A 25,566-nucleotide genomic window follows, 5' to 3' on the forward strand; every position below is an offset into this window, starting at 1 on the left:
GCTCCAGACCTACCAAACTACAGCTCCAGGAGCTGTTGGCAGAGTATGATAGAGCCAACCCCTCTGTGGATGGCAACCCAGAGGATGATGATAGTGACTTGGAGAGTGATTCCCCCCTACCAGTCCTATCTAGGGAGGACAGGGTCTCTCAAGCCCTGACTCCACAAATCATAGTCAGAGATGCTGGCTCCCTCACAGGAGGGACCAACAACTCTGAAATCACTGAGGATAACTCCAGTGAAGAGGACATCCAGTTAGCCAGGATGGCCAAAAGATTGGCTTTGGAAAGACAGATCCTAGCCATAGAAAGGGAAAGACAAGAGATGGGCCTAGGACCCATCAATGGTGGCAGCAACTTAAATAGGGTCAGAGATTCTCCTGACATGCTAAAAATCCCTAAAGGGATTGTAACTAAATATGAAGATGGTGATGACATCACCAAATGGTTCACAGCTTTTGAGAGGGCTTGTGTAACCAGAAAAGTAAACAAATCTCACTGGGGTGCTCTCCTTTGGGAAATGTTCACTGGAAAGTGTAGGGATAGACTCCTCACACTCTCTGGAAAAGATGCAGAATCTTATGACCTCATGAAGGGAACCCTGATTGAGGGCTTTGGATTCTCCACTGAGGAGTATAGAATTAGATTCAGGGGGGCTCAAAAATCCTCGAGCCAGACCTGGGTTGATTTTGTAGACTACTCAGTGAAAACACTGGATGGTTGGGTAACTGGAAATGAAGTGCATGACTATGTTGGGCTTTATAATTTGTTTATGAAAGAACACATTTTAAGTAACTGCTTCAATGAAAAGTCGCATCAGTATCTGGTAGACCTAGGTCCAATTTCTCCCCAAGAATTGGGAAAGAAGGCATACCACTGGGTCAAGACTAGGGTAACCAAAACTTCCACTGGGGGTGACCAAAAGAAAGGGGTTACAAAACCTCCTCAGGAGAAAGTGGGTGACACTAGAAACAAAGAAAAAGAGTCCTCTGTAGGCCCCCAAAAACCAGACCAGGTGGGTGGGCCCCGAGACACAACCCAAAACAAAGGTGGGTACCAGGGTAAGAACTGGGATGCCACTAAGGCATGGTGCCATAACTGTAGACAGACAGGTCACCACACCAAGGACACTTCTTGTCCCAAAAACAAACCCTCTAGCAAAATCCCAGGGGTGACCAGTGTAGCCATTGGGGATGACTCCTCAGATGAGGAGGTCTTCATAGCCTTCAACTGGAAAAAGGGCCCAACAGGTGAGTTGGAGATTCCAGAGGGAAGTAGACACTTCCACCACCTACTGGTGAATGGAATCCCAGCCACTGCCTTGAGAGACACTTGTGCCAGTCACACTATTGTGCATGACAGGCTGGTGTTCTCAAGCCAGTACATCCCAGGTGAGACTGCCAGAGTAAGAGTTAGCCCAGACAGGGTCACTGATAGGCCTGTGGCTTTTGTGCCCATAGAAGTGGGTGGGACTTTTAGCTGGAGAAGGGTGGTAGTCAGTACAGACCTCCCCCTTGATTGTCTCCTTGGAAATGACTACCCAGAGGTTAGTCAGAGCCCAAGAGAGGAACTGGTCCAGTGCCAGTCCTCTCCCAAGGATTCTGGAGTGCCTGCCTCTGCAGTAAATACAAGTAGGCCCCAGAAGAAAAAGAAAAGGAAACAGAGTAGGAAAGGTGGACAACCTTTAGCCAGGGTTCCAGCCAGCCAAGGAGATTCTGCTCCAGTAGGGGAGAACCCCAAAAGTGGCTCTGATAAAGTCCAACCTGACCCACAAGAAGTCCTGGCTAGTCAGGCAACTGTTAAGTCTGAGTGGGTGGCCCCTCAGCTAACAGAAGAAAGAGTGGAAGAAGGGTGTTTACTACAAGATGTGGTAACCCCCCACTCCAATACAGCAGACAGGCACCCTGAACCCAAAGAAGCCTGTAACTTAGCCCCTTCCCTTGTAGGTGAAGAGCTAAAGGTGTGGTTCTGGGCACTGACAGCTGTCAGTGGCCTCTGCTGGGTGTTAGCCTTTATGGCTGCACTATCCTTGGCATGCTGGTCAGACCCCATGCCAAATAGCAAGTTAGGCCCCCTGACCCTGTTGGTCATGGTGGGGTTACTCCAGCTCTAGGTAACCTCCTTGGGTAAGCTAGGGGTGACCCTGGCTAAAATAAGATTAGCAGAGGTGGATACCTCTAACCCCAAAATAGAGAGAATGGGTGAAGACATTAAAAGCACAGACAAGAGGCAGTTCAGATTAGGTCCTGTCACTGTGGTAGTGGGTCAGTTCCCCAGAGGGAATGACCTGGACAGGAGGATGTAAGGCAGAGTAGGCCCTGCAACAAACCAGCCTATTTCCTCTACTCTTCCTCGCCTGACAGACTAGGAAGAATCTCCCAGCTTTGGCTGAGTCTCCTGGCCTGTGGGCTGGGGGGGGGGCTTGTGTAAAGAAATGGCTCCCTGTTGCAGTTACCCCCCACTTTTTGCCTGATACTGATGCTGACTTGACTGAGAAGTGTGCTGGGACCCTGCTAACCAGGCCCCAGCACCAGTGTTCTTTCACCTAAAATGTGCTTTTGATTCCACAATTGGCACACCCTGGCATCCAGGTAAGTCCCTTGTAACTGGTACCCCTGGTACCAAGGGCCCTGATGCCAGGGAAGGTCTCTAAGGGCTGCAGCATATCTTATGCCACCCTGGGGACCCCTCACTCAGCACAGACACACTGCTTGCCAGCTTGTGTGTGCTGGTGAGAACAAAACGAGTAAGTCGACATGGCACTCCCCTCAGGGTGCCATGCCAACCTCCCACTGCCTGTGGCATAGGTAAGTCACCCCTCTAGTAGGCCTTACAGCCCTAAGGCAGGGTGCACTATACCACAGGTGAGGGCATATGTGCATGAGCACTATGCCCCTACAGTGTCTAAGCAAAACCTTAGACATTGTAAGTGCAGGGTAGCCATAAGAGTATATGGGCTGGGAGTCTGTCAAAAACGAACTCCACAGCTCCATAATGGCTACACTGAATACTGGGAAGTTTGGTATCAAACTTCTCAGAATAATAAACCCACACTGATGCCAGTGTTGGATTTATTAAAAAATGCACACAGAGAGCATCTTAGAGATGCCCCCTGTATTTTACCCAATTGTTCAGTGTAGGCTGACTGGTTCCAGCAGCCTGCCACAACCGAGACATGTTGCTGGCCCCATGGGGAGAGTGCCTTTGTCACTCTGAGGCCAGTAACAAAGCCTGCACTGGGTGGAGATGCTAACACCTCCCCCAGGCAGGAGCTGTAACACCTGGCGGTGAGCCTCAAAGGCTCACCCCTTTGTCACAGCACCGCAGGACACTTCAGCTTAGTGGAGTTGCCCGCCCCCTCCGGCCACGGCCCCCACTTTTGGCGGCAAGGCTGGAGGAAACAAAGAAAACAACAAGGAGGAGTCACTGGCCAGTCAGGACAGCCCCTAAGGTGTCCTGAGCTGAAGTGACTCTAACTTTTAGAAATCCTCCATCTTGCAGATGGAGGATTCCCCCAATAGGATTAGGGATGTGACCCCCTCCCCTTGGGAGGAGGCACAAAGAGGGTGTACTCACCCTCAGGGCTAGTAGCCATTGGCTACTAACCCCCCAGACCTAAACACGCCCTTAAATTTAGTATTTAAGGGCCTTCCCTGAACCTAGAATTTAGATTCCTGCAACTACAAGAAGAAGGACTGCTGAGCTGAAAGACCCCTGCAAAGGAAGACCAGAAGACACCAACTGCCTTGGCCCCAGACTTACCGGCCTGTCTCCTGCCTTCCAAAGAACCCTGCTCCAGCGACGCTTTCCAAGGGACCAGCGACCTCTGAATCCTCTGAGGACTGCCCTGCTTCGAAAAAGACAAGAAACTCCAGAGGACAGCGGCACTGCTCCAAAAGAACTGCAACTTTGTTACAAGGAGCAGATTTAAAGACCCCTGCAACTCCCCGCAAGAAGCGTGAGACTTGCAACACTGCACCCGGCGACCCCGACTCGACTGGTGGAGAACAACCAACTCAGGGAGGACCCTCCGGCGACTCTACGACTGTGAGTAACCAAAGTTGTCCCCCCTGAGCCCCCACAGTGATGCCTGCAGAGGGAATCCCCAGGCTCCCCCTGACCGCGACTGTCTGAACTCCATTTCCCGATGGCTGGAAAAGACCCTGCACCCGCAGCCCCCAGCCCCTAAAGAAACGGAACTTCTGTGCAGGAGTGACCCCCAGGAGGCCCTCTCCCTTGCCCAGGTGGTGGCTACCCCGAGGAGCCCCCCCCTTGCCTGCCTGCATCGCTGAAGAGACCCCTTGGTCTCCCATTGAAAACTGAAGGAAACCCGACGCGTGTTTGCACACTGCACCCGGCCGCCCCCGCGCTGCTGAGGGTGTACTTTCTGTGCTACTTTGTGTCCCCCCCGGTGCCCTACAAAACCCCCCTGGTCTGCCCTCCGAAGACACGGGTACTTACCTGCTGGCAGACTGGAACCGGGGCACCCCCTTCTCTCCATTATAGCCTATGTGTTTTGGGCACCTCTTTGACCTTTGCACCTGACCGGCCCTGAGCTGCTGGTGTGATAACTTTGGGGTTGCTCTGAACCCCCAACGGTGGGCTACCTTGGACCAAAAACTGAAACCTGTAAGTGCCTTACTTACCTGTGAAAACTAACAATAACTTACCTCCCCCAGGAACTGTGAAAATTGCACTGTGTCCACTTTTAAAACAGCTTATTGTGTTTTATGTAAAAAGTATACATGCTAAAGTAATGATTCAAAGTTCCTAGAGTACTTACCTGCAATACCTTTCAAAAGAGCTATTACATGTAAAATTTGAACCTGTGGTTCTTAAAATAAACTAAGAAAAGATATTTTTCTATAACAAAACCTATTGGCTGGATTTGTCTCTGAGTGTGTGTACCTCATTTATTGTCTATGTGTATGTACAACAAATGCTTAACACTACTCCTTGGATAAGTCTACTGCTCGACCACACTACCACAAAATAGAGCATTAGTATTATCTCTTTTTACCACTATTTTACCTCTAAGGGGAACCCTTGGACTCTGTGCATGCTATTCCTTACTTTGAAATAGCACATACAGAGCCAACTTCCTACACCTATCATCAAGCTAGATCACTTCAACTCTCAGTTGGCCTTGCTCTGGACTATCCCTCCCATCAAAATGTTTTGAACAAGTTTAAACTCCTACACAGTTAGATGACTAAGCTAGAGAAATCAAGTTCATGAAAAATAAAAGAATTGACACCCACTTCAAATTCCAGAGCATTGAAAACTTTTCTCTCCCCACCACCATGACTGTTATCAATTCACCTCTATATGCCTGAAGTACGTCCCAAACCTGACACGCCTCACCCAAAACCTCTCCTAAAGGCAGCAACCTATGAACCAGAGTTTCAGGGTATGAATTGCTATATGAACTGTACAATACAATTCTATAGGGCAAAAACAGACTTGATGAATATTTTTCCATAAATGTATTTCTTTATACGGGCATTCATCATCTCATAGACCTCAGAAAGCAACCAGTTTCTTCCCATGCCCAAGTCAACCCCTAAAGAGGTGTCCATGTAAGGTTGCAAACTCTTGCATGATAGTCCTGCATCTTCTAGACTGGACCTTCAATTCACACCAAACAGAAGACAGGAGGCCCTTAGCATTCCCAAAGCACCTTTATTAAGAAATGTATAGAATTAAATAGCAATGATTTAAAAACAAACAACTGGTAAATTTGGCAAAGAGTGACTGATCGGGGGCACACTGGTCAGGGCAGGGTCAAGGCACCCGAGCTCAGTAGCCGAAGTTCAATTTCAGGGACAATTGACCATGAAGGACATTCAATTTTATGCATGTCACCATCACAATTCTTATGCAAGTTACTTTAGATCAACAGTGCTAGCTGATGTCATTATCAGAGGGGCAGATGCGTAGACAACTGATCAGGGGTATTCCATTGTTCCCCACTCTCAGATATCTGCACTTGTGGACACACTTCTTTAACAAAGGGTGCTGAACCAGATGCTGTATTTGGTATTCACCTCTTCAGGTGACAGCCAGACGTCTGTTGGATCTAACCTTACAAGCTTGTGTTATATGGCACAACTAAATAAACCGTCATGAGTAGCCTCTTGGACCCTGCGTCTGTCAGAATTAAAACTTTTTCTAAGACAAGGTGATTGGCGACCATGAGTGATAAAATTTGGGCACTTGAGGAATGGGGAAATAACTAGCAGCAAATTTGATATCATGCATGGAAGTGCCCAAAAATGATGAGCAGGAACCATCTGGTTCAAAACGCCCCTTAGCATCACACCAAGGAACAACGCATCAACCGTCCATCAAGTCTTTGCAAAATCCAAAGTAACAGGTGGGAGGCAGTAAAAGAAGGCACTAGAGGTTCTGTAGAATTAAAGCTGCACAGGCAGGTGAGAGCTCTGCCCATGTCACACTGGAGAAGTGGAGAGCTCTGCCCATCCGGCCCACAGACGATGTGGCATGGAGAAGAAAGATCTTCTGAACCCACTACTGGGAAGAAGGCACCGCCACCCAGCCGACCTGGGACAGGAGGAAGCTCTGCTCATTCTCAGGCCTCTCTTAGGAGGGCAGAATCACTGAAGGAGAATGGGACAAACTTGTACCCGGATCCGACGTAGAACTTGTTCTGGAATTCAACCCTATAAAAAATAAAAAAGCAGACAATGAGAAAGAGCGAAAGATGTGTTGGGGCATGCACTATCAAAACAGGAAAGGAAGGCAGAGGGGAAGACCAGGATAAGTAGGGATGGACGGTGGAGGGGTAAACTGTAAACTTTGCACTTGTATAGCGCACTACTCACCCGTTAGGGTCTCAAGGCACTGTACTCATACCGCTATGGAACCCCTCCTGGCTTTTCCCTGTGAGGTGCCCACTCCTGGGCACCCCCAGGGTGAAGCCAGGCATCCAAGCGCTGTTGGGGCCGTTGTGGAGATTAAGCAAGCTATTGCCCAGAGTTGCAGAGTGGGACCCATTAATTAGATTAGGCACCGAGGCGAGAATTATCTGGTCCAAGGGAATTGAGCCCAAGACCTGCCGAAGCGGGACTTGAACCCTGGTCTTGAGCCAGATCTCTGCTTCAGGGTCTGCCGCTCTAACCATTGTGCCACACTTCTCCACAGAGAAAGGATGACTGAGGCCTTCTCTTGGGTCACAAGGGGGATCAGAGTTTACTGGGTGTTCTGAGGCCACAATGCTATTCCGCTCACACTGAATGATCAAGCACTCCCTTTTAGCACTTGACTCTCTCAAGGTAGCATGGCCGACCCAACAGAGAACAGGTAATAAATGGAATGTCCAGGCAAGTCTATACTTTAAGGAGTAAAAGGACTTTACTAATGTAGTGGTAACACACTTAAACATTATACAGACACTGAAAACCTGAAGTACCTGGCGCCTTCTGGGCAAAATAACCAAATGTAAATGTCATTACAGTTCCCTCGCTCTATGCACTATGGCTCTTCGGTAAAGTTAGGTCCAATGTTTTTTCCTGCATGAGGGAGGTTGATGGCTCAATGCAGAGTAATTGTCTCAAAATAAATGGGGACACAACAGTAATTGTTTTTTGGGGATACAATTCACTTGCTTGGTCCCCTGTCTGGTGATCAGCTGAGCAGACCTGGTCACCTCTACCACACATCCTGGCATTGTCATGAATAATAAACTCACCTTTGCCAAACACATTAATCAGCCCTCCATGCCTTGCTTTGAAATATCATTCCTCTTCTTGCATTAGAGGCATGGCATTCTGCCATTCATGAACTAATCACCCTGCAGCTTGATTTCAGTAATTCCACCTGTTGGAAAGGCCTTCCGCTCCACCTCCAGACATCACCCTTGCTGGCAGATTTCAGGAAGAGACTCAAGACCTGGCTGTTCGAGTCAGCCTTGCAACCTAGCGGCTGCTCAAGTGAGCTCTGCAACCTAGCGCCTGGATACCCTCACAGATGATAAGTAGTGCTATGCAAATACTGATTAATTGATTTAGGGCTTTCTGATTATCTTACTCACCCACTTCAAGTCATCCAGGACACTACAGCCAGATTAGGTTTAGGCCTACCAGACTCCGTTTCAGTGTCCGCTCACCTAAGCACGTTATGTTCAAGGCCCTTTGTATAGTTCAGAAAGCAGTTAACAACACCAATCCTGTCTACTCGAGACATGAGTACATTCCTTACAAACCTGCCCGACCTCTCCGTTCCTACGTTTGCATTGTGACAGGATGCACCCTGCAACAACAAAGTCCAGCTCGGGGTACGCTCTTTTTCTTGAATTGCTGTTAAGTTTGGAATAAGCTCTCTCTCTAAAAAAGCATCAGCTGCCCGTCCACTTTCAGAAAGAAAGTGCAAAACTCTTCTGTTTAAAGCAATCCTCTGCTTCCAATTCTCCAGGTCTAGTTTCTCCTGACCTCAGTCAAGATCTTTCGGCAGATGGGGCATAAGACCCCCAACAACTAGTACCGGAAGATTCAGGGCCTGATTTAGAGTGTGGCGGATGGAGTTTCTCTGTCACAAACATGATGGATATCCCGTATTACAATCCCATGATATCCTATGGGAATCGTAATACGGCGGACGTTTGTCACAGAGTAACCCGTCTGCCAAACTCAAAATCAGGCCCTTACTCTTGACTTGAGCTTCAACTGGTGAAATTTCCAGAACCATAGTGTAGGAAGTTGGTTCTATATGCACTATTTCAAAGTAAGGAATAGCATGCACAGAGTCCAAGGGTTCCCCTTAGAGGTAAGATAGTGGCAAAAAGGGATAATACTAATGCTCTATTTTGTGGTAGTGTGGTCGAGCAGTAGGCTTATCAGAGGGTAGCGTAAAGCATTTGTTGTACACACACAGGCAATAAATGGGGAACACACACTCAAAGACAATTCCAGGCCAATAGATTTTTATATAGAAAAATATATTTTCTTAGTTTATTTTAAGAACCACAGGTTCAAGATTTACAAGTAATACTTCAAATTAAAGGTATTTCACTTAGGAACTTTAGGAACTTTGAATTAGCAAAATAGCATATACAGTTTTCACACAAATGGCAATAAGCTATTTTAAAACTAGATAGTGCAATTTTCAACAGTTCCTGGGGGAGGTAAGGGTTTGTTAGATTTGCAGGTAAGTAAACCACCTACAGGGTTCAAAGTTGGGTCCAAGGTAGCCCACTGTTGGGGGTTCAGGGCAACCCCAAAGTTACACACCAGCAGCTCAGGGCCGGTCAGGTGCAGAGGTCAAAGTGGTGCCCAAAACACATAGGCTTCAATGGAGAAGGGGGTGCCCCAGTTCCAGTCTGCCAGCAGGTAAGTACCCGCGTCTTCGGAGGGCAGAGCAGAGGGGTTTTGTAGGGCACCAGGGGGGGTGTGGGGGGGGGGGGGGACACAAGTCAGCACAAAAAGTACACCCTCAGCGGCACGGGGGCGGCCGGGTGCAGTGTGCAAACAGGCGTCGGGTTCGCAATAGGTTTCAATGGGAGAACAAGGGGTCTCTTCAGCGATGCAGGCAGGCAAGGGGGGGGGCACCTCGGGGTAGCCACCACCTGGGCAAGGGAGAGGGCCACCTGGGGGTCGCTCCTGCACTGGAGGTCGGATCCTTCAGGTCCTGGGGGCTGCGGGTGAAGTGTCTTTACCAGGCGTCGGGTCTTTGAAGCAGGCAATCGCGGTCAGGGGGAGCCTCGGGATTCCCTCTGCAGGTGTCGCTGTGGGGGCTCAGGGGGGTCAACTCTGGCTACTCACGGTCTTGCAGTCACCGGGGAGTCCTCCCTGTAGTGTTTGTTCTCCACAAGTCGAGCCGGGGGCGTCGGGTGCAGAGTGCAAGGTCTCACGCTTCCGGCAGGAAACGTGTGTTCTTTCCAAGTTGCTTCAGGGTAGTCCTCTGAGGCTTCAGAGGTTGCTGGACCCTGTGGAACGCGTCGCTGGAGCAGTTCTTTTGAAGTGGGGAGACAGGCCGGTAGAGCTGGGGCCAAAGCAGTTGGTGTCTCCGTCTTCTCTGCAGGTTTTTCAGCTCAGCAGTCCTTCTTCGTCTTAGGTTGCAGGAATCTATCTTGCTGTGTTCTGGGAGCCCCTAAATACTCGATTTAGGGGTGTATTTAGGTCTGGGGGCTTAGTAGCCAATGGCTACTAGCCCTGAGGGTGGCTACACCCTCTTTGTGCCTCCTCCCTGAGGGGAGGGGGGCACATCCCTATCCCTATTGGGGGAATCCTCCATCTGCAAGATGGAGGATTTCTAAAAGTCAGAGTCACCTCAGCTCAGGACACCGGCCAGTGACTCCTCCTTGTTTTTCTCAATATCGCCAAAAGTGGGGCCGTGGCCGGAGGGGGCGGGCAACTCCACTAGCTGGAGTGCCCTGGGGTGCTGTAACAAAGGGGGTGAGCCTTTGAGGCTCACCGCCAGGTGTTACAGTTCCTGCAGGGGGAGGTGAGAAGCACCTCCAGCCAGTACAGGCTTTGTTACTAGCCACAGAGTGACAAAGACACTCTCCCCATGTGGCCAGCAACATGTCTGGTGTGTGGCAGGCTGCTAAAACTAGTCAGCCCACACTGGTAGTCTGTTAAGGTCTCAGGGGGCATCTCTAAGATTTCACAATAAAATGTACACTGGCATCAGTGTGCATTTATTGTGCTGAGAAGTTTGATACCAAACTTTCCAGTTTTCAGTGTAGCCATTATGGTACTGTGGAGTTCGTGCATGACAGACTCCCAGACCATATACTCTTATGGCTACCCTGCACTTACAATGTCTAAGGTTTTGCTTAGACACTGTAGGGGCATAGTGCTCATGGTATAGTGCACCCTGCCTTAGGGCTGTAAGGCCTGCTAGAGGGGTGACTTACCTATACCTATAGGCAGTGTGAGGTTGGCATGGCACCCTGAGGGGAGTGCCATGTCGACTTAGTCATTTTATCCCCACTAGCACACACAAGCTGGAAAGCAGTGTGTCTGTGCTGAGTGAGGGGTCCCCAGGGTGGCATAAGATATGCTGCAGCCCTTAGAGACCTTCCCTGGCATCAGGGCCCTTGGTACCAGAGGTACCAGTTACAAGGGACTTACCTGGATGCCAGGGTGTGCCAATTGTGGAAACAAAAGTACAGGTTAGGGAAAGAACACTGGTGCTGGGGCCTGGTTAGCAGGCCTCAGCACACTTTCAAATCATAACTTGGCATCAGCAAAGGCAAAACGTCAGGAGGTACCTATGCCAAGGAGGCATTTCCTTACACATAGTAGCTAGTATGACTCCAAGTCCAACAGTTCCGGAATCAGGGTGATCTCCTGCAGACAAAGTGATGAGACCCAAAGCCAGGGGATGAAGGTCCGTTTTCTCCCATTCTCATAAGTATAGGAAACCCACAGGACTAGGAAGGAAAAAGGATGATGCGGGTTTAATCTTTCTGCTTGATGAAGGCGAAGGAGCAGTTCTCCAACCCAGATGTCCTCATCCTTTTCCTGAAGCAAACAAAAAAAGTGAACAGTGGAATGCTTGAATCATTCTCAGCCAATGGTAATTACTCAAAACCGCATCCAAGTCCATCATTTTTTTTTGCCCTCCTTGTTGCCTCAGTTTAGACCCAGACATATGTAAATCAGCCTTGGTCCTGCTCCTAAAGGAACAGTTCAGCCCAAACTTCCGGGTCAGGTCCTTTCTGAACAGGAATAAAAACAACCTAGTTGGGGCTCTTCACTCGGTGCAGCTTGGTCCTAGTGGCGCTGTGAGCACAAGCCTGATGTCTAAGCATACTCATTGTACTTCAAGCATTCAAACATCCCTTTTTTGTTCTCTTGTGTTTTTCCTGAGCACTTGTGCTGATGTGTCGTAATACCGCAAGGGTTGTCTCTTCATCAAGCTGCCATCCCAGCAGGTCCATCCAGTATGTGGAGCTTTGGCTCACCTGTGAAGATCAGATCACTTTCTCCATTGCAGGTGCAGACCAGCTCCTTGCACAGGCAGGTCTCCCCTCTCCCCACTGGTTCAACAGCAAGGTGATGCGCAGGCTTCCTAGGTTCACGCCTAGTCCAGATGGAGAGTGGCAACTCCTGCCCCATCCATACTTCTCTTCTCCACTGAAGCTGGTGCACAGGACCTCCTCAGTGTTGAGTCACATGCTGAACATTGGATAAGGAGGCCTGCACTTATCTTCCGCTGGTGGACAAGCTTAGCCACTCAGGGCAGGCTGCATCTTTTAACAGTCCCTGTGCTCCTCCAGTCCGGGGCAGAAATCATACCTGCAGCCCAAACTCGCAGGCTCCCTGCACTGCGGTCACTCCTGAGAAGGGCTTAGGTTGGCCCAGGGGGATGTGGAATGGCTCTGTCTGGAGAAGCATTTTCCAGAGAGAGGGTGTTCAACTCAATCCAGCACTCACCAGACCCTTCTCAACACGTTACACCCTCACACTGAACATTCCCTCGCAGGCACCGCCTTCATCCAAGTTCCAGGCATGAAGGCAACAAACCCCATTTATAAGTGAATGAACACACCTTCATGCGGGGGGAACCAGTAGCCAGTCCCTTCACTGGATTCCAGGTACAAGGCCTGTGCCAAGACTGAAAAAACATGCTACCCACTGCCTCTCACATGTGAGAGGGAAGGAGCCACAAAGGATGCACTGTGAGCCTCCATGTGACATCAGAGCCCATCTCAGATGTCTCAAATTCAGTAAAATGAGAGAACATCTAGAGAGCTTGCAGGGTTGTCAAGCTCACATGGGCTAACATTGAGGACTGTCTAGAAACAGAGGGGCATGACAGCACAGGTTTGCAAAGAGGACTTTAATTCCAAACGATGAAAGAAGGCTTGAGTGTAAACAAAAAAAAAAGAAGACAAATACAACTTAAAATCAGAGAGGAGAAAGAGAAGGAAGGACTGAGGTTGGCCAGGATGGGGGGGGGGGCTAAAGAAGAGGATTATTGAGGTCATCCTTTTCATAACCTAACACTGGGCTGCAGGGACCTGCGTTACACCACTAAGTTGTGAGTGGTGCCCATTGCCCCCCAGCACAGACACAAATGTTCCCAGCTTGTCTATAGAAAGGCCAGGGCTGGGCTCAGAAGCGCGAAGGGCGACGAGGCATGAGGGATACATGCACTACTGCCCATTAGCTTACCCTACTCTGCAGTCAAATTCACAAAACAGCCAGTTTCATCTTACAGAAGACAGCCAAGCACAAAATAATACACAAAAATAACCACACCATAAAATTGTATGCATTGAAGAAAAAAAAAAAAATCTCCACGGTCTGACTACCGATTAGTTCCCGCTTAATAAAGGCAGATACTCTAAGCGTTGGGTCATCTATGTTATTTCTCCTCAAAATGATATATATTAAAAGAAATACCTGACCGGCCTTGTTCTGCCTGCTTACCAAAATTAACCAGTCAGTTCCACATCACCGAACCACCTGACCTTCCCATTGTGGTATCCTCATATGTCCCCCAAGACAGCGTCCCACCCCATGGTTGCACATCCCAGTACTCGTTCATATCTAGTTTTTTGGACATTATTAAGAACTTATACTGTAAACTTTAAAAAAATCTACAAGTTATTGGACCTCCAACTATTCTCAAACTCATTCCTGACCGGTGCCTGTGTTCTTCCCTCCACTCTTGAGGTTCAGGCGAGGGCGTAGCTTCCATTGGGGCAGCAGCTGCAGAGGCTCTGGGGCCCGTAGAGGCTCAATGAACCCAGATTATTGCTGTATTTTATGGTTTAAACAGCTGCCAAGGGGCCCCTTTCCTTCCCTGCACTAGGGCCCATGACACACTGGCTACGCTACTGGGTCAAAGACTCCTGCAAACTTGTCTGAATGCAGAGCTGTCCGTTCTGTTCTTCGATATAAGAAAAACAAACTGATTCCGCCTGGCAACTCATCCAACAAATGACCAGATTTTTTTTTTTTTTTTTTAAATGATGGCTTTTGCTTTTGAAACTATAAGTTTGGAAGTAGTGACAAAGAATAAGTTAGTTACCTTTGGTAACAATCCTTCTGGTGGATACTCTACCCGCAAATTCCTCAGCTTGTGAATACTCCCACAGGCGTCGGACTGGATTCAGAATGTTTCCAGTCCTCGTAGGCGGCGCCATGTGGCTCCGCACAGACATCAATCAGTTCTGGAGGTGACATGCGTAGCCGCATATAAGAACCACTGATGCACAACATCAGCTGCTTTCTAGGCTGTCCGCATCTCAGATTCAAAGGTTGTTGACAAATTGATATGACCAGTGTGCAAATCTCTAGATTGGGACCTTTTTGGATGGAAATGATTCCAGGTCACGACATGGGAGGGTCTGTGAGGAATCTGCAGTTAGTGACCCTGCTGGTGGAAGCTTGGAACACCAGGCTTTCTGGAGTGGGATGCGGTTTTAGAAAGGAAGGGCAACCTGTCGGTCACGAACAGGGCTTGGTCCAAGCGCCCAAAAGGGTGTCAGTCAGTGCCTCATTAAAGGGAAACAGTAGCTCTCACAGGAGCATGACCAGGTTGCAATACTTCACTTTGGACATTCATTTTGACTTCCATGGTTGGTAGTCTATTACTTCAGCGCCCTGTGCATCATGAACACAAAATAAGTTCTTTGCTCCACAACAAGACCTGGAGGAGACAAGACCAGTCTTTGGCAAAGTGTCAAGCCTACTGGCATTCCGTAGCGCCTCATAGCAGTTGTCGTCATCATAATGGGTGATATAGGCATCCCCCTTCTCATATGAGGTAAGGACAAAGTGTCAGAGGGATCTGCAGAAGTTTGCACGCTGGATGGCACCACGCACGATTTCGGTTGAGGTCAAGGCCGATTCATTTCAGAGTAGGATAGCACTATAGGCTGTACATTCTCTCCCGGCACAGTTATTGGTTCCGGAGCCGAACCGGGCACTGAAGTCAGTGCTGGACCAAATGTGGATGTAAGGGGCACTGATAACGTGAAGGGTGGACCCACTGGTTGAAGTGCGACTGGAGGCTTCTGCAGTTCCTTGAGGCCCAAAATCAAATCAGAGGGAGCTGGTTTATTGCTGAAGATCCGTAGTATAGCCTCTCTGAAGGCTTCTACTTGCTGTGACATCGTGGATAGACCTGGGAAGTCAGGGTGAGTCGGGATTGGGGGCAGAACTGGCTCGTACAGCGATCAGGAACGAGACAGAGGCACGTTGACATCCTCACTCCCTCTCTGGAGCTCGACTGGCAGGAAGGGCCAGCTTCCAGCTCTGATTTTTTTATGTTTCTCCTTTGACAAACAGCAAGATGATAAAGACCCCCCATGGAAATGGGATCTTCCATTCTAATTCGACCAGTGACGGCACAGAGTCTTTTGGTGCTTCACGACGTAGTTTGTCTTCACATTCATCTACAGATTTCGGGTTCATCAGACGCAGACGCAGGCCTTGGAGTTGCGGTGTAACCCCACGCACCACAGACTTTTTGTGGGTCCATCACAGACATTTATTCAAGGGAGTGCCTGCACAGTTTGCATCTTGTCATTTTAGGGATGATATTCCTGCACACTGGATAAATTGTTGAGTAAAGCTCTGGTCAAAGACCAAAGAGAAGCTTCAAAGCCACATCTGAAGGCGTGGAAAGAAAGGAACGGACGTCAGCACGCACTCAGTGGTGCGCTTCTCCAGCTTTGCATGTCACTTCCAAAGCAAAACAACAGCACTGATGCACAGAGGTACTGCTGAAAAGTTTCCGTATCCAGTCTGACATCTGTGGTAGTATTCACAAGGTGAGGAATCTGCAGTTAGAAGTAACTATCAGAAATAACAAATCAAATGACACAGACATTTTCAAGCATGGCATGTTATGCATTGCCCTTTGGTAACTAACTGAAACTTTGCCCATCTGCGTTCATGGCATGGCTTGAGGACACTCATCCTTAACTGTCCAGCTGTGCCTGGTCCCAAGTCCTCTCCACCCCCTCCCTCACCAAAAGGAATATCCAGTCTGCTCCACACCTCCTATGACACCGTGCTCTGGATCAAGGCACACAAAGGACCCCTCTCCAAGAAGGGAGCATAGGGAAGGCTTAGTTACTTACCACGCGTACCACTGTGTCCTGTGACAGTGGGCTCTGGATCAAGGCACACAAAGGACCCCTCTCTAAGAAGGGAGCAAAGGGAAGGCTTGGTTACTTACCACGTGTACCACAATGCCCTGTGACAGTGCGCTCTGGATCAAGAGACACGAATGACCCCTCTCCAAGAAGGGAGCAAAGGGAAGGCATTGGACTGCTGTTAGCAGGGGCTCAGAGCACCCAGGTGTCCTGGGGCAGTAGCTTACAGTAGTAGTGACCAAAGAAGCTCTGTCACTGCTCCACAGTCGCTGCACCAGGGAGGCTCTCTCCCAGGGCTCAGAGTGTCAGCAGGTGATGGCCACAGAGTATCTGCTTAAAAAGCGATCTGACAATGTGTTACCCTCCCCCCGGCTCATCCCATCCAGGAGCCTGTACTCACCAGTGCAGACGCAGGGCATGCAGGAAGGCAGAGAGTCCCTCCATCACCAGCAGGATGGCTATGGTGAGCACGGCGAAGAAGCAGAAGATGGGCACCAGCACCACCCCCCAGTAATAATGAAGGTTTCGGAACCCAATGCGCATCACCATGTTCCACAGCACCTCGGAGAGCTCTGAGGAGGCAATGCAAGGAGACATCAGAGGAGGGAACACAGGAGATGAGGGACATCACAAGAAGTGGTAATCATCAGAGCAGGGAACACAAGAGAGGCGGGACATCACAAGACGGTGATTATCATCAGAGGAGGGAACACAAGAGAAGCGGGACATCACAAGAAGTGGTAATCATCAGAGGAGGGAACACAAGAAAGCAGGGACATCACAAGAAGGTGATTATCATCAGAGGAGGGGCATCATAAGAAGGGGTAATCATCAGAGGAGGGAACACAGGAGATGAGGGACATCACAAGAAGGGGTAATCGTCAGGAGGACGGAACACAAGAGAGGAGGGACATCACAAGAAGGTGATTATCATCAGAGGAGGAAACACAAAAGAGGTGAGAAATCACAGAGGAGGTTTGTCAGCAAAGCCCAGAACACCAGAGGGGTTTATCATCAGATCAGGGAACACTTGCGAGGAGAGGCGTCGCCAGAGGGTGTCATCAGAGCACATAACAAGAGAGGTGAGACGTCACAAAAGAAGATGATCATCAGAGCAGGATAAGAGAGAGGTGGGACATCAGAAGAAGGGTTTGTCATCAGAGCATGATAAGAGTGGTGAGACATCTCAAGAAGGGTTTGTCATCAGAGCAGGATAGGAGTGTGGTGAGACATCACAAGAAGGGTTTGTCATCAGAGCAGGATAGGAGTGTGGTGAGGCATCACAAGAAGGGTTTGTCATCAGAGCAGGATAGGAGTGTGGTGAGACATCACAAGAAGGGTTTGTCATCAGAGCAGGATAGGAGTGTGGTGAGACATCACAAGAAGGGTTTGTCATCAGAGCAGGATAGGAGTGTGGTGAGACATCACAAGAAGGGTTTGTCATCTGAGCAGGATAAGAGAGAGGTGAGACATCACAAGAAGGGTTTGTCATCAGAGCAGGATAAGAGAGGGGTGAGACATCACAAGAAGGGTTTGTCATCAGAGCAGGATAAGAGAGAGGTGAAACATCACAAGAAGGGTTTGTCATCAGAGCAGGGACAAGAGAGAGGCGAGACATCAGAAGAAGAGTTTGTCATCAGAGCAAGATAAGAGAGAGGTGAGACATCACAAGAAGGGTTTGTCATCAGAGCAGGATAAGAGAGAGGTGAGACATCACAAGAAGGGTTTGTCATCTGAGCAGGATAAGAGAGGGGTGAGACATCACAAGAAGGGTTTGTCATCAGAGCAAGATAAGAGAGAGGTGAGACATCACAAGAAGGGTTTGTCATCTGAGCAGGATAAGAGAGGGGTGAGACATCACAAGAAGGGTTTGTCATTGGAGCAGGGATAAGAGAGTGGTGAGACATCAGAAGAAGGGTTTGTCATCAGAGCAGGGACAAGAGAGAGGCGAGACATCAGAAGAAGAGTTTGTCATCAGAGCAAGATAAGAGAGAGGTGAGACATCTCAAGAAGGGTTTGTCATCAGAGCAGGATAAGAGAGAGGTGAGACATCACAAGAAGGGTTTGTCATCGGAGCAGGGATAAGAGAGAGGTGAGACATCTCAAGAAGGGTTTGTCATCAGAGCAGGGACAAGAGAGAGGTGAGACATCACAAGAAGGGTTTGTCATCAGAGCAGGATAAGAGAGAGGTAAGACATCAGAAGAAGGGTTTGTCATCGGAGCAGGATAAGAGAGTGGTGAAACATCACAAGAAGGGTTTGTCATCGGAGCAGGATAAGAGAGAGGTGAGACATCAGAAGAAGGGTTTGTCATCAGAGCAGGATAAGAGAGAGGTGAGACATCACAAGAAGGGTTTGTCATCAGAGCAGGATAAGAGAGAGGTGAGACATCTCAAGAAGGGTTTGTCATCGGAGCAGGGATAAGAGAGTGGTAAGACATCAGAAGAAGGGTTTGTCATCGGAGCAGGATAAGAGAGTGGTGAGACATCAGAAGAAGAGTTTGTCATCGGAGCAGGATAAGAGAGGTGGGACATCCCAAGAAGGGTTTGTCATCTGAGCAGGATAAGAGAGAGGTGAGACATCACAAGAAGGGTTTCTCATCAGAGCACATAACAAGAGTGGTGAGACGTCACAAGAGAAGAAGGTCATCAGAGCAGGATAAGAGAGAGGTGAGACATCACAAGAAGGGTTTGTCATCGGAGCAGGGATAAGAGAGAGGTGAAACATCACAAGAAGGGTTTGACATCAGAGCAGGATAAGAGAGAGGTGAGAAATCTCAAGAAGGGTTTGACATCAGAGCAGGATAAGAGAGAGGTGAGAAATCTCAAGAAGGGTTTGACATCAGAGCAGGATAAGAGAGAGGTGAGACATCACAAGAAGGGTTTGTCATCGGAGCAGGATAAGAGAGAGGTGAAACATCACAAGAAGGGTTTGTCATCAGAGCAGGATAAGAGAGGTGGGACATCCCAAGAAGGGTTTGTCATCTGAGCAGGATAAGAGAGAGGTGAGACATCACAAGAAGGGTTTCTCATCAGAGCACATAACAAGAGTGGTGAGACGTCACAAGAGAAGAAGGTCATCAGAGCAGGATAAGAGAGAGGTGAGACATCACAAGAAGGGTTTGTCATCGGAGCAGGGATAAGAGAGTGGTGAGACATCAGAAGAAGGGTTTGTCATCAGAGCAGGATAAGAGAGAGGTGAGACATCACAAGAAGGGTTTGTCATCAGAGCAGGATAAGAGAGAGGTGAGACATCACAAGAAGGGTTTGTCATCAGAGCAGGATAAGAGAGAGGTGAGACATCACAAGAAGGGTTTGTCATCGGAGCAGGGATAAGAGAGGGGTGAGACATCACAAGAAGGGTTTGTCATCGGAGCAGGATAAGAGAGGGGTGAGACTTCACAAGAAGGGTTTGTCATCAGAGCAGGATAAGAGAGAGGTGAAACATCACAAGAAGGGTTTGTCATCGGAGCAGGGATAAGACGGAGGTGAGACATCACAAGAAGGGTTTGTCATCTGAGCAGGATAGGAGAGAGGTGAGACATCACAAGAAGGGTTTGACATCAGAGCAGGAGCAGAGGTCATCGCACCAGGGACAGAAGTAAGCAGAAGTATGGTGGAGGGTACAACCTGGTTACAAGGGTAGTGTCAGTAAATGTACAGAAGCAGACAGACAAAACAACATGGACTTTCCTCACCAGCCAGAAGGTGGCAGACGTACACAAATCACACAAACCACCACACTATTAGGACTAGGACCAAGCGCCATTTTCCTACTAATGTCAAATCTTGCATCTTGTGGCCAGTGCAGAAGTGGGCCCTCATCTCCCACAAAGTGGTACCCACTAGAAACAAGCCACAGTAAGGTGTGTCCAGTAGAGCATCTCACTGACAGGTCTGCATCAGTGACCACCTATGGCATGGTGTGTTTAGCAGGGACGTCCAACCTTGACCACCAAGAGTATGTTGTGCGCAGCAGGAACCTTCCCACAGTGACGGTGACCCCCCTCAGTCCCTCCACAGAGCCCCCAGAGTATTAGATCACCAGCAGTGACTAGATATGGTGAGGTGTGCGGGAAAAATTATGCTCGGTGGCCATTTGGTGAACAATTAGTAACCACCCAAAGTAGTGTGTGTGCAGCGGTGACCCCATACTGAACAGCCAGACGTTTGCATGTGCATCACTGATACCTCTGCCTCGCTATCCCTCGCCCCCCCTCCTGCATCCTAGCATCTGAGTAGCCTTACAGGCGATTAGCACACTACAAATCCTGATTGACTGACTGATTCCTAGCGAGCAGTCCCACTATAACATACGCTATGATATAGCCTATTTATTTGATCTACTTGCTTAATTGTCATTTTTTACCTATTAATTATATGTATTTGTTTGCCATTTTTTTATTTTACTATGTACTGTCGTAGTGCATTATGTCCAGCCATAGTGAATTTTTCATTATTTGTAATGTATCCTAGCAGGTATTGCTTTATGTTTTAAATTGAAAACAGTAACAATTTTGTTTAAACTATTAAAAAAATTAATAAGGAGCAGCGCCCCCTATGGCCAAGTCATGGACAAGTCAATGTTGCATGAGGAATAGTGACTCCTAGTGGCCAGGCCGTGCATGATATGTGCAGCAGCGCCTGCTAGTGGCCGACCAGAGTATTGAATGCTCAACAGCGACACCAGCATTGATATCAGACGACCCATGTAAGGATGTTTCTTTGCTAAGGCACTGAGGATAGACAAAATGAGAGAGTGGGGGAGGAGGCGGGGGTATGATAGATTGGGACAAATGGCAGAGATTCAAGTTTATTCCTAGAATCCATCGAAGAATATTCCCAGCTAGGGAAGATGAATCCTGGGGCACACTACTGTACACCGTTCTATAAAGATTAATAAAACACAGGGGAAAAAAGAAGGTAAAAGAGGAAAGGATAAGGAGACAAGGAAAGAGTCAGCTGGCAAAGAAGAAAAAAGATTAATGATGGGTGTAAGGAAATGCCTCCTTGGCATGGTTCCCCCTGACTTTTTGCCTTTGCTGATGCTATGTTTTGAATTGAAAGTGTGCGGAGGCCTGCTAACCAGGCCCCAGCACCAGTGTTCTTTCCCTAACCTGTACTTTTGTTTCCACAATTGGCACACTCTGGCATCCAGGTAAGTCCCTTGTAACTGGTACACCTGGTACCAAGGGCCCTGATGCCAGGGAAGGTCTCTAAGGGCTGCAGCATATCTTATGCCACCCTGGGGACCCCTCACTCAGCACAGACACACTGCTTGCCAGCTTGTGTGTGCTGGTGAGGACAAAACGAGTAAGTCGACATGGCACTCCCCTCAGGGTGCCATGCCAACCTCACACTGCCTATGCAGTATAGATAAGTCACCCCTCTAGCAGGCCTTACAGCCCTAAGGCAGGGTGCACTATACCATGGGTGAGGGCACCAGTGCATGAGCACTGTGCCCCTATAGTGTCTAAGCCAAACCTTACACATTGTAAGTGCAGGGTAGCCATAAGAGTATATGGTCTGGGAGTCTGTCAAACACGAACTCCACAGCACCATAATGGCTACACTGAAAACTGGGACGTTTGGTATCAAACTTCTCAGCACAATAAATGCACATTGATGCCAGTGTACATTTTATTGTAAAATACACCCCAGAGGGCACCTTAGAGGTGCCCCCTGAAACCTTAACCAACTACCTGTGTAGGCTGACTGGTTCCAGCAGCCTGCCACACCCGAGACATGTTGCTGGCCACATGGGGAGAGTGGCTTAGTCACTCTGTGGCTAGTAACAAAGCCTGCACTGGGTGGAGATGCTATCACCTCCCCCTTGCAGGAGCTGTAACACCTGGTGGTGAGCCTCAAAGGCTCACCCCCTTTGTTCCAGCGCCACAGGCCATTCCAGCTAGTGGAGTTGCCCGCCCCCTCCGGCCATGGCCCCACTTTTGGCGGCAAGGCCGGAGGAGATAATGAGAAAAACAAGGAGGAGTCACTGGCCAGTCAGGACAGCCCCTAAGGCAACCTGAGCTGAAGTGACTCTGACTTTTAGGAATCCTCCATCTTGCAGATGGAGGATCCCCCCAATAGGGATAGGAATGTGACCCCCTCCCCTTGGGAGGAGACACAAAGAGGGTGTAGCCACCCTCAGGGGTAGTAGCCATTGGCTACTGCCCTCCCTGACCTAAACACACCCCTAAATTCTGTATTTAGGGGCTCCCCTGAACCTAGGAAATCAGATTCCTGCAACTTAAGAAGAAGAGGACTGCTGAGCTGAAAAACCCTGCAGAGAAGACGAAGACACCAAATGCTTTGGCCCCAGCCCTACCGGCCTGTCTCCCCCCTTCGGAAGAAAACTGCTCCAGCGACGCTTTCCCCAGGACCAGCGACCTCTGAATCCTCAGAGGACTGCCCTGCTCTAAAAAGACCAAGAAACTCCCGAGAACAGCGGCCCTGTTCAACAAAGACTGCAACTTTGTTTCCAGAGGAGCAACTTCAAAGACCCCTGCAATCCCCGCCAGAAGCGTGAGACTTGCAACACTGCACCCGGCGACCCGACTCGACTGGTGGAGAAACAATGCTACACGGAGGACCCCCCGGCGACTCCGAGATTGTGAGTAACCAAAGTTGTCCCCCCCTGAGCCCTCACAGCGACGCCTGCAGAGGGAATCCCGAGGCTCCCCCTGACCGCGACTGCCTGACTCTAAAATCCCGACGCCTGGAAAAGACCACACTACCACAAAATAGAGCATTAGTATTATCTCTTTTTGCCACTATCTTACCTCTAAGGGGAACCCTTGGACTCTGTGCATACTATTCCTTACTTTGGAATAGTGCATACAGAGCCAACTTCCTACAATGGGAAAGAAAAGAATAGGAACAGTTGAAGACAGGTGAGGGCAGGCAGGGCATAGGAGAGAGGAAGCAAGAGATGGAGAACTAGGAGAGGAAGCAAAAGATGGAGAACTAGGAGAGGAAGGGAACGATGGAGAGCTAGGAGAGGAAGGGAACGATGGAGAGCTAGGCGAGGAAGGGAACGATGGAGAGCTAGGCGAGGAAGGGAACGATGGAGAACTAGGAGAGGAAGGGAAAGATGGAGAACTAGGAGAGGAAGGGAAATATGGAGAACTAGGAGAGGAAGCAAGAGATGGAGAACTAGGAGAGGAAGGGAGAGATGGAGAGATGGAGAACTAGGAGAGGAAGGGAGAGATGGAGAACTAGGAGAGGAAGGGAGAGATGGAGAACTAGGAGAGGAAGGGAAAGATGGAGAACTAGAAGAGGAAACGAAAGATGGAGAACTAGGAGAGGCAGGGAAACATTGAGAACAAGGAGAGGAAGGGAAAGATGGAGAACTAGGAGAAGAAGGGAAAGAAGGAGAACTAGGAGAAGAAGCGAAAGATGGAGAACTAGGAGAGGAAGCAAGAGATGGAGAACTAGGAGAGGAAGCAAGAGATGGAGAACTAGGAGAGGAAGCAAGAGATGGAGAACTAGGAGAGGAAGCAAGAGATGGAGAACTAGGAGAGGAAGCAAGAGATGGAGAACTAGGAGAGGAAGGGAAAGACAGGCAGAGTGAAAGTGAGTAAAGGAGAAGAGCTGAGGAAAAGGTAGTGAGAGCTGCGGCTGGGCGGAGAATACAGAAAGCAAGAGATGAGGAAAAGGAAAGATAATGACAAAAGTCAAAGAGCAAAGAAAGTGAGATGGAGAATGAGGAGCGAGAGTTGTAGAAGACGAGGAGAGGTGAGGAATGGGAATAAACAAATGGGAAAGCAAGAGACGGACAGTCGAGAGAGGGTGTAAAAGAGGAGACAGAGAGATGAGGAAAGGAGAGCAGAGTTGGAAAAAGAAGAAAAGAGGAAGTAATATGTAGAAAGAGGAAGCAAGAGATGTGAAAGATGAAAGATCTTGAGAGATGGGAAAAGGCGAGAAAGCGCAGATGTGAGCAACAGACAAAAGAGAAGATGTGAAAAAGGGGAAGAGAGAAGGCAGCGAGAGATGGTGAAATATAGACAGAGCTGGGGAAGAAGAAGAAAGAGAAAAGAGGGTGAAACCTGGGGTGAGGGGCAGAAGAGCAGAGTGAGACTGAAAGTGAGGAGAGCAGAACTAAGATGTGGAAAAGGAGAAAGGGAGCACGGGGTGAGGAAAGAGGCAAAAAAAGGGGAGGGATGTGAAGAAAAGAATCAATAGCTGGTGAAAAGGAAATAGGCAAAATGAAGTCTGAGATAAAAGAGGAAAGTGGAGGAGATGGAGAGAAGGAATGGGGAAATAGAAGGAATGGAGAGAGAAAAGGAATGGAGAGAGAAAAGGAATGGAGAGAGAATGAAAGGGGAAGGGAATGAATGGGGAAGAGAGAAGGAATGGAAAGAGAAGAAATGGAGAAGATAGAAGGAATAGGGAATATAGAGGGAATGGGGAGAGAGAAGGAACGGGGAAGAGAGAAGGAATGGGGTAGAGAGAAGGAATGGGGTAGAGAGAGAAGGAATGGGGTAGAGAGAGAAGGAATGGGGGAGAGAAGGATTGGGGAAGAGAGAAGGATTGGGGAAGAGAGAAGGATTACGGAAGAGAGAAGGAATGGGTAAGAGAGAGAAGGAATGGGGAAGAGAGAGAAGGAATGGGGAAGAGAGAGAAGGAATGGGGAAGAGAGAGAAGGAATGGGGAGAGAGAAGGACTGACAGCGAGAGGTAAGAGTGCTGTACCATCAGCAGTGTGGTAGGGGTTATGTTCACAACAGGTGTGTGGTGGTAGCTGAGAGGTGACAAGTGTGGCTGGAGGTGCAGTCTGGGTGCCATGGCTCGCCCACCACCTGGCAGACTGCGTTAACGGGGCTCAGCCATGATGCCCAAGCCCTGGTCCATCTGAGCTCTGATGGAAGCTGCTCACTGCTCTGCCTCAGGACCAGAGCAGGATGCTGGCCTGGTCTCAGAACTGATGCTGAAAGGAAGAGGGATGGAGGAAGAGGAGAGAGGGGGCAGGAGTTGGTAAGGCAGAAGGGCACCGGGAGCAGCCAACGAGGGAAGGCCGCGAGGTACTTACGGGCATGTGCCAGGCTGAGTGCCCAAAGCCGCAGGTAGGACGCCGTGTTGGAGATGCAGCCCAGACAATACTCGATGGTGTGGATGGCTTGATGCATGAAGATGTCAGATATATCAAACTAGGGGGAGACAGACCAAAACACCAGGAATTAAACAAAGCTGTGGACCAAATGCTACATGCTGCCTCAATAGCACACATTCGACAAAAACTGCCCAACAACCCATGAACAACTGAAAAAAGTTTTTTTTTTTTTTTTTTTTTTTTTTAAGATGCATTTAGAATTGTAATGTTCTTACAACAGCTCCTCGAGTAGAATGCTCCTGTAACAGGAGCTATGAGAGGGGAATGCTGTTTAATATAAGAAGCAGGAAGGGCTTGATATGAAATACTGAGAACTCTTACAAAGGGATATACTGCTTGCAAGTGAAACCTCCAAGTATCCCACGTATTCGCTGTCTCATG

At 48.9% G+C, this 25,566-nt stretch overlaps 1 protein-coding gene across 3 annotated transcripts in view; it reads right to left on the reverse strand.

Moving 5' to 3' along the window:
- Positions 1 to 5,660: 5,660 nt before the first annotated feature.
- Positions 5,661 to 25,566, reverse strand: part of TCIRG1 (T cell immune regulator 1, ATPase H+ transporting V0 subunit a3) — a 114,382-nt gene continuing 94,476 nt past the window's right edge. For 2 of the 3 annotated variants that reach the window (XM_069232951.1, XM_069232952.1), the window contains exons 18-20: positions 25,105 to 25,222; positions 16,477 to 16,648; positions 5,661 to 6,681 (exon numbers count right to left, since the gene is read on the reverse strand). In XM_069232951.1, the coding sequence (XP_069089052.1) occupies positions 6,591 to 6,681; positions 16,477 to 16,648; positions 25,105 to 25,222 (381 nt within the window). In that variant the 3' untranslated portion in view covers positions 5,661 to 6,590. Of the gene's footprint in view, positions 6,682 to 16,476; positions 16,649 to 25,104; positions 25,223 to 25,566 lie in introns of those variants that run through there. The other variant, XM_069232953.1, reaches the window with a different exon arrangement.

This window comes from Pleurodeles waltl, chromosome 4_2, assembly GCF_031143425.1.
Source record: "Pleurodeles waltl isolate 20211129_DDA chromosome 4_2, aPleWal1.hap1.20221129, whole genome shotgun sequence".
In the NCBI taxonomy this organism is placed as follows: Eukaryota; Metazoa; Chordata; class Amphibia; order Caudata; family Salamandridae; genus Pleurodeles; species Pleurodeles waltl.